The sequence below is a fragment of the Penicillium hispanicum genome, assembly GCF_028827665.1.
Source record: "Penicillium hispanicum strain IBT 35686 chromosome Unknown utg000008l_segment0_segment0, whole genome shotgun sequence".
Classification (NCBI taxonomy): Eukaryota; Fungi; Ascomycota; class Eurotiomycetes; order Eurotiales; family Aspergillaceae; genus Penicillium; species Penicillium hispanicum.
Genome location: NW_026623200.1, coordinates 1 through 16,007, shown reverse-complemented (window position 1 = coordinate 16,007; position 16,007 = coordinate 1). Strand labels below are relative to the sequence as shown.

The following is a 16,007-nucleotide window of genomic DNA, read 5'->3' as shown; positions in this document are numbered from 1 at the left end:
ATGGTCTTCGAATCCTTGTATCGGATCTCCACTGAGGAGGTGCTTGATGGTCAACCTTCAATACGCTCGATCGAGACCTTCGCATCATCGAAGTCAATGATAATCAAAGACTCGCTCGAGATATTCGAGCAACAACTCAAGAACAAGTGGGCTCGTCAAAAAATTCCCCGGGGCATGAAGAAAAAGTTTCAGCAAACTCGTGTCGCTCAAAAAACAGTAATATCACGAATCTTCTTCGATAATGGAGGGTTCAAAGCTTGGTTTGTATACTTTCTTGCGACAGAGGGGAAAGCTCACTTCAAAGGACGACGTGATAGATCTGTTATTATTGCTGCATTCCAGCAACTCTCGCTGGCAGATCAAGCGAACGTCGCGAGAAAAGTGGCTAGCAAACAACCGCATCCCAGCGTTAGCGAGGCTATTGGTAATATATCCAAGAACTTTGAAGATGCTGGTATATTATAGATCTTACTGTTTTACCTTTCTTCTATTAAGACTACTAGGGGTTCTAGAGGCTCGGTTGAACGAAGGAGTTTAGTAACATTCCTTGCCAGCCGAGAGTTTGATGGGTGCCCTTGTATCCTCTCGGAATGTGATGCCAGGCGTCGCAGAGAGTTCACTGGAATCTGGAACTCCTCTATAATATCTGGTGCTCGAAAAAGCCTCATTACAAGGGATTGCCGACGTTTTCGACCAGTACATATATAGTGCTATCAGGAAGGACGCGATTCAGAGCAGGGAGTCCACTTACCTCAAAGCCGCAGTCACTATAGACTTTCTATTTAACAGGCTAGTGGACTATCTAATAAGCTTAGCTATCTATCAGACTAAGGTCGAATATTTAGCCATATCTCTGTTTAATATTCACATGGAATCGACAGGACAGGTTCGGTATATGGTCCTGAACAAGGGTTCTAAGCTGTTACCCAGCCCTAAAATGACACTGAAGGGTGCGATAGATAAAGCTATTATTCGTACACTTGGCCCTGATATACATAGAGCGATCCAGGCGAGCCGAATACGAAGGAAGGAACTGGAAGAAGGAAATCGTGTAACGGAGTGTGTATCTATAATGCTGACTAGCAGACCTGATAAAGGTGCTATTATCAACTTGTCTCTGGGTTTGAAAGGCGGCGCTTAGATACAAAAAAAACTATATATATAGAAATCAATCCATCTCCCACAGTTAACAAAGCTATCCATCCTTGACTTATCCTCCAACAAAGTATAGCTCGATTCCAGCTTGGAGCTCCACTTGCCCGCTAAGCTTTCTGTGTACCTTTCCCTCTCCTTTGTCCTCATAGACCGTCAAAGCACTACATCCCTTCCAGTATACCCACTGGCCCTTACCTTCCACCCACTTAATATTATTTGCAGGGACATCCGAAAATCTTCGTCGGGGTTGAGATCTTGAGGATCAAAAGTCTGAACATGTTAGCTTTGTCATGGTGGAGGACGAAGCGGCTTACCATGAGAGATGTTTTTTTCTTGTAAGCTATGAGATGGACGGCTCAGTGAAATCGCACAACTGTGCGCGTTATGAAGTGGTGAATATTTTCTTTGCGAAAAGTAGCTTGGACTGCCAGGCAGTCTCTTCGTCGTGAAGTGGTAAACCTTAGCTTCGATTTGCTCGTCTGGATATTGAGATCCTCGGGGGGTCTGCTTAATCGTGGGCAAGTAATGGTAAAGCGATCCCGGCCTTTTCGCTACTCAGAGCATCGCGGAGCGAATTTAGGTGGTAGTTATCGATGCGAGCAAATCTTGGAATCGGAGTCAAAGAGTTGGCGGGGTTGCTAGGTGGCACGAGAGCATCATGTGATCAGCGTAGCACAAATCGCGGTATTCTCACAAGGTTGGGCACCAATTTTTCCGTGCCTTTTCTATATCTGACTAATCACGTGGCTAATGATCACGTGACTATTCTGGTGAAGGGAGCAGATGCCAGAGTTCAATATTCTCAGATACGGACGTATGCCCACCCTGGAGAATCGATACCAATATGAATACGCAAGCCATGTAATTATTCCGGTGGGATAATGAAAGCACTTCGCTCTTATCTTACCAGGAAATTTAATAGAAACAGATCTTACTCAGATGTGTAAGTTAACGTGGTATCTTACCATGGGCCGAGGTTAGGATCGACACTCCTTCGCAGCGGTCGATCAGATGGCGCTAAAGCTAGCTGCTGTTGGCCTAGAATGTACTGTTGAGCCAACAATTAAAGCAAGACATGCAATATCTGCAAGATACGTGCTTTATCGCAGGGCAACGAACACGTAAGAAGCCACAAAATGGGAATAAATTGACCAGGATAACAAACATATAAAAAGGAGCAGCTTCTCGGACCTTTGTCGACCTATTCATTCATTAGTATTCCAATCTTTGGTTTATCTCATACCAGCTTCCCATATCGCACCAATATTTCTCAGTCGCTCAACCGCACAACATGGCATCGACGCAGAAGACTGCAAAGGCATCTTCCTCTCCATGCCCCCAAGGTTTGACGCCACCTGATAGCCCAGTGATGGGGTGGGCTATGTTCCATGCTACTACGGAGAATCTGAAACATCTCTTCCATGTGCTTAAAAAGGTGCTGTCTGATCTTACCTACCGTGAACCTCCAAACACTCCTGTCACCCTGGACCAGTGCCCACCAGGTCCCGACGTGGTTCAATTGAAGCAGTTACTGGAATATGCATTGGTTGAACTCTCTCAGACAGCCGAGCCATCTCAGTCTTGCTTTCACGGCAATAAGCAGGCAGAGAAGGTCCAGGTGACAGATGCGCTTGATACGCCCGTCTCCTAGGACCAGTCCCCAGCAGACCTTAATATGGTTCGACTGAAGCAGTTGCTGGTGAAACTCATCCGTGATAACTATCCTTCAGTTGATCTTAATCCGATCAGGACTACATCAGATGACTATAAATCATTTAAAGGGTGGGCCCAAGAATTAACACCTTAATTCAAGAAAATCGTAGAAACGTACAAGCCGCCAGCTATATTTTCCTTTTAGAGAAATATACTGACACTGGTCTAGCTAGGACAAAGACGTATATAAATACAAGATTGCTGAATCAGTGGAGAGTAGTAATAATCAGGACGATCTTGCTAAGTATATATTCATTGTCTGTGAGTATATTAGTACGTGATATCCTTATATATAAGACCAAAAGTCTACTAATTATAACCAGACCAGAAATCTGAGGAGATAACGCTATATATTAATATTAAATCAGAATGCCTCCGCGATATCCTATATAGGGTGCTATAAAATATTAAGGCTGTTAGTCTAATAGAGAACAAACTATTGGTAAATCAAAACAAAAATAGCTCTAAAGCAAAAGGCTAACCTAAGTCTAGATTAAGCAGAATATCCTATTCTATTTTCTTATAGAGTTTAAGGAATATATAGATGGCTTAAAAAACGATCTAAAGTTTAACATTATACGCCTAAAGTATCTTAGTCTACTTATTAAGCACTTTAAGTATATATATATTTTTACCTCATAAAGCCTTTATTCAATGCTATAGTATAGCTATATTATCTATAACCTCCTTTAGGCGCTCTTTAAGCCTAGCTCCCACATTTTTACTATATACTTTAGTATAAAAGAGCCACGATATATGGTATTTGATATAGGCTAAGAGATAACTTAAGATAATATTATATTTTTCAATCTTGAATATTGGTTTCTTGATTATAATAGAGTCAGATTTAGTAAAGCTGGTGTCTTTCTGTGAATTCTTAAGTACTATAGATTAAAGCTAATTAAAGAGCTAAAGGCCTTCTCTATCTGTTATTATCTAAATTATAAATAAATCTATAAAGATCTTATAAAAAGAGGTTAGAAGTTCTATAACTTAGCTGGTTTATACACTTAACACTGCAATAGGAGCGTATTCTTTATAAAAAACAGAAAGCCTATTAAGCTAAAAATCAATAGTTAGGTAGGAGTTAATATAGCTTTTTTCTGAAAAATATAGCCAAATTACTCCTAACCTTGGCTATATAATATCTAGGTAGAACGAAAAGATAGTATTGCTATTATTGACTTAGATACATTTTTTAGGAATAATCGCGAACAAGAAAAAGAGAAAATACAGGAAGGCAGTATCAATACCTATAAAATAGGTAAAAGCGACTTATTAATCTACTACTTAACTGTCTACTGCTTCAGTTTTAAGGAGAAGATATTCTATAAATATTATATAGTATAAAAGTTATTATAAAGACTAACAGAGTCAGTGGAATATATAGTAGATGCTCTTATAGATATATAGTGGTCTCCAAGGTCTTTTAAATATCTTAAAATCCCGCTAAAGACTAAAATGCTGCTCTCCTCACTAGCTAAAACTCAGTTAGACCTTATACTAACTCTGCCTTTTAATAATATTATTAATAGTAAAGGCTATAGCCTAAATATCTTTTTACAGTATATTAATAGAGACTATCTAATTATTGCTTCCTCTCTGACTTCTTTAACTTCTCTAAATAGTCTACTAGGTATTAGGAAGATATTTATAGTTAAGGCAACTATAGAACAGTTCAACCTTCCTTTTTATTCCATAAATATTATTTATTACTTTTAGCCAGGTTTTATTAATCTGCCTAGATATCAGCTAGTAAGCTTATAGTAGACTATAGTGATTTAAACGCTTTTAAGCAATAACTTAAAACTATCTTTACTATTACTAAGCACTTTAATACAGTACTTCTTTTAGATAAGGCAGACACATTTATAGAAGTATATACATCCTACTATAATAACCATAATCGCCTTATAACCATTTTTCTCCGAAAGTTAGAGTACTACAAAGGTATTCTTTTCCTTACAACAAATCAGATGATCCAGTTCAATAAAACTATCATAAACTAGATATATTTAACTATTAAATACTAAGGTCTAACAAAGGATTTTCAAAAAGAGGTCTAGAAAAACTTATTATCTAAAGTATAGACTATTTAAGGGCCTACTATAGTTAGTGATAATAAATTATAGTTGCTAGAAAACTTCCCTCTCAATAGGCGAGAGGTTAGTTCACTATATCAATAGTTAATACTCACTAGCTAATCGTTATTAGATTAAGAATCTTCTTTCTATTAGGCATACACTTACCACAGTCAAGAAACAGCAAATAAGCTATAAACATCTGGAAATAGCAGCAGAATTAAATAAAAAACTATCAGAAAAGTTCAGTCAAGAGAGTCATATTAAGAGTATATATATCTAGGGCCGACAGGACTAGTCTTTGGGGTCTTTATAGCAGTAATCAGTACACAACAGTTTCAGGGGTTTCCAGTTTATATAGTGAATAGAAACCAGCGACTTCTGAGCGAGTTAATCTCCCTTATTGTATTGAGAACCCATTTATACAACAACACAGAAAATAGGGCGTAAACCCATCGGCTCTAAAATTAGACCTAGCAGCTCTATCCCGAGGCTTAGCGCTCTAGCCAACTCTGCCAAGAACTACTCTATGCACAATAACGCACCTGTTTTAACTAAGGGGCCGTTGAGATAACAGTGTCGCAGAAGTAAAACGGCGTAGTGACAGTATATTGGAGGGCGCCAATTAATAAGTCTTTTCAAAGCTTTCATTATATAAAGACACGACAGTCTCGAATGCCCACAATGCGATTTTAGGGAACATACATAGGTAATCTGTTTGGTGGACCTAAATTCAGAGAATACTTCCTTCCTCCTCGTTACCATATAGTACAAACGGGAATCAACGAATGAGACCTAACCATGGGCCTGGGGACGTCATGTGCAGTAGTTGAGCTGGTTAGGAATCTTCGCCTTAGTTCCAGTCTTTACGCGATGACCACGTTGTGCATTGCCAGACGCTGGCTTAAGGGCCTGAGGGCGCTTCAACCACTCCACGTCCTCCAAATCGACGACGACCAAACGGCCACCGGGGTCATCCCACAGCATATTACGCCACTCACTGTCGCCGTGCACAACTCCGCACGACCGAAGCACGGCCAGTGCTTTCTCGCGCTCCTGGTGAAAGAAGCTGGAATTCCGCTCATTAATGACATGCTGAAGACGTGTTCCAGACCAGCTCAAGACCATCATCTGCGCCATTAATTCGCCATGATACCAATATGCGATGCGAGGCATAAAGGCCCCGAGACAAACAGGGATGTGCTGTCCCTGTAGGCTCCGGAGATGGTAATAATTATCCACTTCTGCTTCAAGGCGGTGCTGCTTCTCCACAGTCGTGGCTTTAATGATCACAGTGTATCCGTGCGAAAGAAGGGTGGCTTTAATAAGATATCCTGTCCGACCACAGATATGGAGCTGTTCGAAACCATGGTCTCGATCTCGGCCAAGTTGGCGATGAAGCTGGCGTGTGAACTCTCGCGGTCCTATGGAGTGTTTCTCACGACCGTGAAGTTTCCAGTTGGGGCACTTCTTATCCAGAGTGCCTCGGCTGACTATGCCATGAATGCAGGCAATGGTGCAGTATGGTCGTGTGGAATGCCCGTCTTTTCGAGAAGTCTGCTTGTTGTCTCGGCTAGATCGTGTCTTTTCGCTTTCCCTACTTGATTGGGTTTTATTGCCGCGGTCGCGGATCAATCGACTGCACGACGCTGCTGCAGCAGATGACGAATGTGATTCCTCTTCGCTGCCTTTATCTTCAGTCGACGAGTGTTTCGGTGTAGAAACGCCTGGTTGACAACGAGTACGAGAACGTGTGTTGTGTATTTTCCGATCTCGTTTCCAGTGCGAGGGCCGATAATTAGAGGCTGGCGGGTCTTTGCGCAGGGTTTCGGGAATTTCTCTCAACACATCCAAATACTCGACTTCCCAGGTTGTCAGCTTGCCGTGTGCCGTACTGTGCCACTCTTGAGAAGGAGCGTCGGCGGTCAGCGCTTGCAGGGTAAACGCAAGTACCTGGCCGATGGCGGTCCGGTGAAAGCGTAATTCATCGTCCGCCTGCACGTCTTGATTCGGGATACACAAGTAATATTGAACAATGGTTGGATCATCCTTCGGGATTTGGAGGAAAACAAAAGCCCCTCCTGTGCAGATGTAGCCGTATCGAACTCCACTGTCGATCATGTATGAGAATATCTGAGTGACAACGGCGGCAACGAGGCGGGTAGCGTAGAATTCAAAAGTGTCACCCTCCTGGTCAATGACATCTCTGGCCAGATCAATCTGGTGTAGACCCGCCACTAATTCCGGGATCGTCACTTTATGTGGTGCCTTGAGTCTTCGCCAGACATATGGTCGTTGGGCATGGTCGGGGTAGACCCTGTCTAGCCCCAGCACAGCCTTCTCCTGAATTGCCCCATTTCTCATATTGAAACAAGTATTTAGCTAATACTATTCACTCCTCATCAGAGCTATCGCTCCAAATATGTCTCCTTTCGAAATCGGGTTGTTGCTCTGTCGACCCTTGACATACAATTTCTTTCAGGCTCGGTTGCCAATGATCCCATACTACCACAAATGACAAAAAGCCCTCCTCTTTGGCATATTCCCAGACATATTCCGCATCCTCGTGATAAATCTGGCGAAATACATGTGCAAGGTGCTTCCAGATTCTTCGGTCGAGAGCAGCACGCTCCTTCGACCGTCGATGGTCGATCTTAGATGCTGAATCGATGTCCATATCAGAATCCTTTACGCGAGGGAACGCTTCTTCTTTGCCGATATTCTGCGTAAGCTTAGACATCTCACATAAGTGGTAAAGTTGCTTTAATGTTTTCGACTCCAGTCTCTTTTGCAACGCAGCAGGACTCAATTTCATCAAGCCCCAGAATTGGTAGTATGATTTGATAAATCGTCGACGCTCTGTTGGTGTCAAATAAGGGGGATGTCTGCGAGCCCCAACTCCATAAAAGTCGCAAAGTCGATACCCATTCGCTATCCATAATGTTAGAACATGATCGTTTAACGCCAGTCGCTCATTACCTTTCACTTTGCAGACAATTTCCCGTTCAAATTGTAAGACTGCTTTTTCTATGATCCGTGCATTTCGAGCGATGTATATCACATCTCGATCCGACAAGGGAGAGGACTCGAGAAATGACCCACGTTGATCCTCACGGAATCTTCGAGCATGACGCTCACAGGGGATACTCCGCGGCGCAACCAGATGGTAAATGTGCGTCACATTTTCCGTCCAAATAAGCCTGAGGGAACGGTTGACTGCTGCGAGAGCAAGCACCTCGGAAAGAGATGCCAGACAGCCAAAAACTCCAAAAATGATATCAATTGGCATCAGCAAGAGATGGATATTACTTCTGTCTAGCGCCATATTGCATACTGATGTTGCTGGAACTTGCTGCGAGGCTGAAATTGGGGAATAGTGTGGGAAAAAAGTACCCTGAACTTTCTGCTGTGGGCTACGACTAACCGGCCCCACCTATTTTTTTTTTTCAAAAGTTGCCGCCGGTTAGACCTACTGTAATTGTGCGCGCTTCGTGTACCGCCTTGGCCCCCACGCCTAGCATGGCGAAGTGTGGGGGCGAGAGCAGCAAAGCCAGTGTACCGGCTGTAGTCTGTCCAGAGTCAAATCTGTTTTATAGCGATAGGATTGAACTTCGAGCCAAAGGCTATTGCCTACCTACCTATCGTGGTAGTACGGTTGTGGTAGACAAATATCAGGACGAGAAAAAATTACAAATATCTCCAAATTATTAATTCCGAGAAATCCTTGGTAGTCACTACTAGAAAGATCTGTCTATTTCCCATTATATTTCTTGTGGAAATCGATGACCGCATTCTCTGCCTTGGTGACGAAGTCGCTCATGTCAGTTGTACTGATTGCTTTGAGACGCCTGAATTCAAAAAGCGGCGCTGCTTGCGAGCTGTGGACGAGGTTTTCCAATGCACCTTTGAGGCCACCAACTTGACCATTCCGGGCTTGATCGACTTCGCTCAACCTGTCTGGCGACTTTCCATCTTGAATACTTTTCATCCAGTCCTTTACCGAAGTACTATCCTCGGTGCCTTTGGCCTCCATGACAACGGATATTGTTTGTTTGTCCATTTGGCCATTAGGTTTTGGACTTTCGGTAGATCCTGAGCAGTAGTGGGTATCAAGTCTGTTCAATCAGCATCATCATCCAAATCCGAGCCGGGCTATTACTTACTCAACGCTACTCCCGCTGCCTTTGTAACAGGCAAGAATTTTCACAATATCATAGAGGTCACCTTTAACTTTGGACTTGACCAGCTTGAACATGGTGGTAAAGTCAGTCCGAGGCATGATTGACATAAGAGCCTTAATCCCCGATTCGTCGACCTGATCAGCTGCCTTTGTATAGGTCATCACCAACGAGAAGAAACCGAGTAAATCGTCCTCGACATCATCCGAAGACATCCCACTAGGACTCGACTGGAAAAATTCCTTGGTCACCGTAACCATGTTTTGGTTCGCGTTTCTTCTCGATGGCAATAGGACCGAAGCTGCTGTTCGCTGTCCAAAGAGATCATAGATCGCTTGAAGCGGCATAGGTGCGGTGATTTGCGGTACCCATCGCATTGCCGCAGTGCCACCCCCACCTTCTGGCTCAACAATAGTCCAAGGACTGCAAGCATTATCCGGAATGGATACTTTGGTGTCGGACATGTCGGCGGATGGGTTCCAAGACGCCTGGTGTGGTCAAAATGTTAGTAAAATAAAGGTTAGATGCGCGACTGGACAATTAGGACTCATCCTCACAATATCATTTGCAACAGCCTTCGCGGCTGTCTCTGCAGTACCAGATCCAATCTTAATTTGTGTACCATCCAAGATATACTCCGCAGAAAGCAGTCCTTGGTCCAAACGGTCCGCGGTGAGCTTCCAGTTTTTTCCTTTTCGTCCATTGACCACCTTTCCCTTTGCATCGTACGTGTCAGAGACACTGCAATGCTCGGACTGGAATCGAATTTGTGAGGTTTCGAACTCAACGCCCAAACCTGCTGATTTATCGCTGGTCGGACCATCCAAGATAGGAGTCAACGGAAGTTCCTCGCCACAATCATCGACGGTACCAGTGTCATTATCTTCGGCGACACCACTGTCATCATTCCCTTCGCTCATACATGACAAGCAAGATCCGCGCGGACGCAGCCCTGTCTGTATGTCATCCAGAGGTAGAGCTAGAACAATGGATGACAGGTACAGGAGGAATGGGAGCAGCGGAAGCGCCCGCCGAGAAGAAAAAGTTAAGAGGTACATTCTGAGCCAAACATGAGAGGCTTTCCAGGAGAGGGTGTCGAGTTGGAAATGTCAAGAAGCAAATCACCTAATTATATCTAGCGAATGTAATTATGGCTAGTTAGTGGTATTGTAATACGCTACCGGTCAAACGAATACCAAATTTCGCATGAGGCTTAAAATCTTACCACGAAAGTTCAAGTAAGACCTTCCCCTCCGTTCGACCGATGGCCTAACAGATTTTCTATCGGGGTTGCTATCACCCAAAAAATCGTAAAGAAAATATTGAGGATATGAAGCCGTTATTTCAGTCAGGGGCCAAATACTTGAATACTTAGGAGTTGTTATGGGCTGTGGAGCCGCGAGGCTTTTACGCCCCCAACGTGGCGGGTCTAAAGCCTTGAAACTCGGTACTTACAGTGACAGTCGATAAGTTTTAACACCCCCCTAGCCCCATACCCTTGACCGCCCCTGATTCAACCGTACCGTCTATCCTGACCATACGGCTATGAGTATATTTATCTTCGCCTATATAGTATAGTGATATTTTTTTCTTGCATGGACCTATCTTGAGCTTTTTTTGCACTTTTACCTTATGATTTGCGGCATTGGTGCGAGTCTGTAAAGTGACTAGAGGCGGCAGAACCTTATGTAATCAGAAGTGTGTGGGGCAGGGGTGTTAAAACTTATCAACTGTCACTATATATAGTAACATTTTCAAAGTTTTGGCCCCCTCGGCCCTGGGGTCCGAAATTTCTGGGGCCAAATAATACATTACACCCGAGAATCCCTATCGCTACGACAGACTGTTTTTCGGGCCTCTGTGCCCATGGCCGATTGAAATTCCCTGAAACGAGGGAACGGAGTAGAATGCAGGTTAGATGAACACAGTAGAGTGGATTACAACCCGTGGGTGTCTGAGGCTGACCGAAGGCTGAGACACAGCCAATTGCCCTGAAACGAAGGAACGGAGTGAAAGGGGTTACAACCCGCGGGTCTGCACGAGGCTGACTTTGAAGGCTGGTTGACGCTACGAGAAACACAGCCAAATTTCGCGCTAAGCCTCGTTCTCATTGGCGCCAGTACTTGGTTCTTCACGTGTTGCGTACCGTGACGTGTTAGTTTTTCTCTCCCCTTCACTCTTTTTTTTCCTACCAGGTTTATCCTTGTATATCGCTCTAAACTCTCTTCCGTTCTGCTGTCGCTATCTCCCACTTACTTTCGTGTTTCATTCTCGCCATTTTATTGCTCTTGGTCCGCTCTTGCTGTTTGTCTGTTCGTTTCCTTGTATTGCGTTTCCCCCTACCTGGCCGGTCACATATATCAGTACTTTCCCATACTTCACTCATCATGACTTCGAGTGGTTTAAGAGGGTTGTCTCCCTTTAATCTCACTTTTTATTGAACTTATCGTTGACCGGAACATTTTTTAATTTTGAGCCTCGTTGACGGTCCTGGAAACTCGTGCAACCACTTACCACTCATCGATTGTTTCTCTAATTCTGATTACTAATTTACGCTAGTACGTATTCGGAGTTTTTCCGTAGCATCCCTGCCTGTGGATATTGTACTGTTTCTTACATAGAGTACCTGACACTATAGTATCAGTCAAGCAGATCAATGTGGCTTTTTTCGTGTCCCTAAACTTCTCCTTTTCATCGTTTCAGGGCCTCAGCGTGTGACAGCGCGCGTCACCAGATTTTCAATGTTTTTGAGGAAGGTCCGGGGCCGGCAGTACTGGTATTGCACATGACCTGCCACACAGGCACAGACTCCGCCATTTCGTCATTAAGGCGGGGCACATCACATGATCGTTTCGGACAATCGACGACCCTTAATCCTCTCGGGGGAAAAACCCTGGTCATGTGAGCCTTATATAATCAACACAACTTCAGGCAACAACGATCACAGTCGCCATTGTGATTAGTCAGGCCCTTCGTACCTATCTATACGTGTATCGCAGAGAAATCATCTCACATTGAGAAAGAACTATCGATAGTACATTGTTGCGGGGTGCTTATTCTGAGTCCATATTATAGGCATTGTATACTGGTTTTTGCGCCTCTAAATCTCCTCCACTAAGGTTCGATTCCTCGCATTAGCAGCAATAAAGATCTCTATAAATTTCAAGTTTCCTATTGCCCTTTACTTTTAAAATATATCTATCACAGACTGTATAACAGTAATAAATCCCTTTACATCAATCACTGCTAGTGTTTTATTATCTATAACTGCTAATTTATCTTCTTCTAAGGCTTCTAGATCAATATCTGACTCTAAATCAGAATCTATATTTATATCCATTATAGTCCCAAAGTTTTTATATTCTGGACACAAGGCTAGCTACTTATCGACCTAAAATAGGCTAGACCTCTACTTATAAATCCTAGAGAAGAAAGTAATAGGGTCTATAATAGGTTTATAGTAATATATAATATACTTATATATTAAGAATCAGCTTAATAGAAATATATTATAAGTATATATTTATATTACTGGATTTATATAATACTTTTGAATACTTTTAGGATCAATTTTTTGATCCCTAAGAGTTTTCCATTGCTTTTTAAACGCCTTTCTCTAGCTTATAGAAGCTTTTCGAATATCGCGATTGTAGATTATATCTATTCAATCAAATATATTTAGAATAACTTAAACTATTAGCACCTAAATAACTAGGTCAATACGAGGACAATTAAACTGGTAAAGGTAATTATATTTAATCTTTCACCAGTGAGATTTAATAATTATTGTTATCTTAAGCACTGGTATTTCTCTAGTATTTATAGACTAAGCCTATAGTTCCTATTAGCCTAGCTTATACTAATTAATATATAAATATACCTATAGCCAGAAATAGTTTTAAGCTCTGTATTAGGTATATATCTCTATAGTATATTTATAATAAATATTCTCTAGTATATAGTAGGTACTATTGTGATCTAGAATTAATAGATATATATTATAGTGATAGCAGAAGATCTTAAGTATAGTATCTCACTCTATAATACTAAAGGTTTCTATATAGCCTTTTTGATTGAATTACGCAGATTAGGACTCACACTGATAACCACTATACTAATAACTTCCACTATAGTATATTAGCAGTGAACCCGAGCAAATTTCTAGATTTAGAATAAGCTTTTAAACATCACTAGGAAAGTAGTTACTCTGAGTATTAGTCTTATTTAAGTCTTTCAGTTTTGCTTAAATTACGCGCTTTATATACCAGAAATATAGTTAGATTATTAAGATTAGCTATATTAGCTAAATAGTAGTAATTTCAGATAGATCTTTATTATATCCAAAAAAGATTAGGTTAAACCCAGAAATTTTTAACAGCTTCAGGAACTACTTAAGAAGGTAAATTATAGCCCCTATATCTATATATTTCACACTATCCTTTAAGGTAAAGGTTTCAACAAAAAGATAGGCTAAAGGGACCCCAGTTCTATTAAGCTTAGTAAGCATAGCAAATAAATCCATTCCAGTATTATTAGTTCTATATATTATATCTATTACTAATTCCTTTACTTCTAACACTAGTATAGCTACTAAATTATAGATATAGATAGCTAATCCATATATTTTCCCAGAGGTAAATATAGTATATAGGTATTTCTCCACTGAGTCTATAAAAAGGCGTATTATAGAAACAAATAGGTTAGTGTTATATATCTATATACCTATATTAGCTTATTACTATTAGTAGTAAATCTGATATTAAGCAATATATTTAACCCTAGAAATACCAGAGGCTAGGAGATTATAGAAGATTTCAGAAGGTATATAGGTTAAAACATATATATTAATAAATTCAAGAATAGGGGCTAACAAATAAATATCAATATATAGTATATAGTGTAGGTAGTGCAATATAACTGTTAATATTTAATCTTCTAAAGATGGTTATAACCTCAGCTTGTTTTCACATTAAAATCTCTCTATCTATCCAGTATCACACTTCCCTTTCCCAACAGAATTAGCCTTTTAAGTGCTATCTTAGCAGTAATAGTACTTATATACTAGGCCTAAATCATATATAATCCTTTTATACCAGAATTAGTAGCCTCTAGCTCTCTAGATGATATCTAAGAGATATCTTATAGCCTGATTTAATAGTTTATAATCTAGCCTACCTATAGCACTTATCTCTAGCCTAGAGCTAAAATAAATAGGTAGCTAATTAAGATCAAAAATATACTTTATATCAAGACGGACGTTCTGATTCTATATCAGTTAGTCAGTCAGCCTATAGAAAATTTTATTAGTAGAATATATAGGTTAATTCCAGGCTCGAATCTCGCCTATAAAGTTATCCTAGTCATTGAACGGCAAAGGACGTTTCTTTCTATATCGAAAGCAAGTTTTCTTTTGCTTTCCTTGCTTATTAAATTGAAAATCACAAGTAGATTGGAAGCAATTGCAACTTATACACCAGGATCGCTTTTCTGGATCCATAAAGGTCGATAGGACAGAGAATAGAGAGGAGGACGCGTAATTGTAGGGAAACGCGCGTGGATGACCCCACAGTAAACATTTACGGATGAATGGGGGTTGTTTTCTACCACGTGACCAGGGATTTTCCCCCCGAGAGGACTACGGTTTGATGGACAATCGAAGCGGTCACATGCTTTCTATTTTTATCGTTGAAGAGGGTTGACTCTTTTCTGGGAGAATTTCTGTTGCATGCTGTAATATTTGTCAATTCACGAAAGCTCTAGTCATTGACTGATCTCGACAGACATTTCCACAAAGGGTGCGTTGTTTGTTGCCCTGGAAACAAACTCTGTTTTTCTCATGTGTTCCGAATTGAAAACCAAGAGGTATAACGATTTCTCTGCAACCATTACCCCATGTCATCGAGTTATCCGCGCAAACAAGCCAAAAGAATTCTACGGCAAAAGCCTCGGATACATATCATTCCTGTCATGGCCGATTTTATCTGCCAGCCAACGTGAGCAAGGCCCATTCCACTTACATTGTGAAAATATGTTGTTCATTGTCTGATAATTGCCAGCTCCTGAAGGCGGTGTCACACGTCATATGAGCTGACTCTCAGTACTACTTCTCTCCTAGCCCAATCATTCTAGGCCTCGACAAGTTTTGAGATAGTCTAGAGGCACTAAGGAATGCGGACAATGGTTCTCAGCTAGACAGCCCCGCTGTCCTGTATTTGAGCAGGAGGTGGGGAGCACTCACTCCGGATGTGGTAGATTCATAGTTCAGTGGGGAGAAGTATGGTTTCCGATGTTAAGGCGAGTGGCATGAGTCTATAAATGCTCAGAAAATTCTCAGTGAGTGTGTAGGATAGCTCTCAGTGAGGGCGACCCTGTGTGACGCAGGCAAGCCTACAAAAGACAGGGAAGAAAACCCGAGATGCAGGGTCCAGAAACAGGTAGATCAAAGCTGGGGAGAAAAGGAAGGAGAGTTCGGGTGGTACCGAAGGTCCACCTTTGTGGGCCGAACTCTCGACTAATCAGATCCCCCTAGGGTAAGCTAGTACTAGCCCTAAATACAAACAATGCAACCAATCTAAACCAGTCAACGTATGCAAACTAAACAACACTTGTAAACTGAGCAAACTAGATCCAGAGGTCCTAGGTTCGAACCTAGGCGAGGTCGAATCTTTTCTCTTTTGTAAACGAAGCAAACAGTATCTAAAGGTCCTAGGTTCGAACCTAGGCAAAGTCGAATCTTTTCCTGCTTCTAAGTATACTGTCGTTAACTGACCAGTTCCCCTTACTAGTTTATAGGGTTTAGGGTTTAGGGTTTAGGGTTTAGGGTTTAGGGTTTAGGGTTTAGGGTTAGGGTTTAGGGTTTAGGGTTTAGGGTTTAGGGTTA

General features: G+C 41.6%; 5 protein-coding genes across 5 annotated transcripts; 3 read left to right on the top strand and 2 right to left on the bottom strand.

Moving 5' to 3' along the window:
* On the top strand, positions 1 to 1,141 carry N7459_008841 (uncharacterized protein; the record flags this gene model as incomplete). Its single annotated transcript, XM_056948009.1, has 2 exons — positions 1 to 454; positions 663 to 1,141. 2 exons carry the CDS (start codon positions 1 to 3, stop codon positions 1,139 to 1,141), a joined length of 933 nt encoding a protein of 310 aa, XP_056795234.1.
* Positions 1,142 to 2,446: 1,305 nt separating this feature from the next.
* Positions 2,447 to 2,806, top strand: N7459_008840 (uncharacterized protein; the record flags this gene model as incomplete). Its single annotated transcript, XM_056948008.1, has 1 exon — positions 2,447 to 2,806. The coding sequence occupies one exon, from the start codon at positions 2,447 to 2,449 to the stop codon at positions 2,804 to 2,806; it is 360 nt and encodes a 119-aa protein (XP_056795233.1).
* Positions 2,807 to 4,329: 1,523 nt separating this feature from the next.
* On the top strand, positions 4,330 to 5,232 carry N7459_008839 (uncharacterized protein; the record flags this gene model as incomplete). Its single annotated transcript, XM_056948007.1, has 4 exons — positions 4,330 to 4,504; positions 4,711 to 4,818; positions 5,008 to 5,033; positions 5,083 to 5,232. 4 exons carry the CDS (start codon positions 4,330 to 4,332, stop codon positions 5,230 to 5,232), a joined length of 459 nt encoding a protein of 152 aa, XP_056795232.1.
* Positions 5,233 to 5,765: 533 nt separating this feature from the next.
* On the bottom strand, positions 5,766 to 7,313 carry N7459_008838 (uncharacterized protein; the record flags this gene model as incomplete). The annotated part of the gene is made up of 1 exon (XM_056948006.1): positions 5,766 to 7,313. One exon carries the CDS (start codon positions 7,311 to 7,313, stop codon positions 5,766 to 5,768), a length of 1,548 nt encoding a protein of 515 aa, XP_056795231.1.
* Positions 7,314 to 8,700: 1,387 nt separating this feature from the next.
* Positions 8,701 to 10,047, bottom strand: N7459_008837 (uncharacterized protein; the record flags this gene model as incomplete). Its single annotated transcript, XM_056948005.1, has 3 exons — positions 8,701 to 9,064; positions 9,113 to 9,615; positions 9,685 to 10,047. 3 exons carry the CDS (start codon positions 10,045 to 10,047, stop codon positions 8,701 to 8,703), a joined length of 1,230 nt encoding a protein of 409 aa, XP_056795230.1.
* Between the last annotated feature and the right edge of the window lie 5,960 nt (positions 10,048 to 16,007).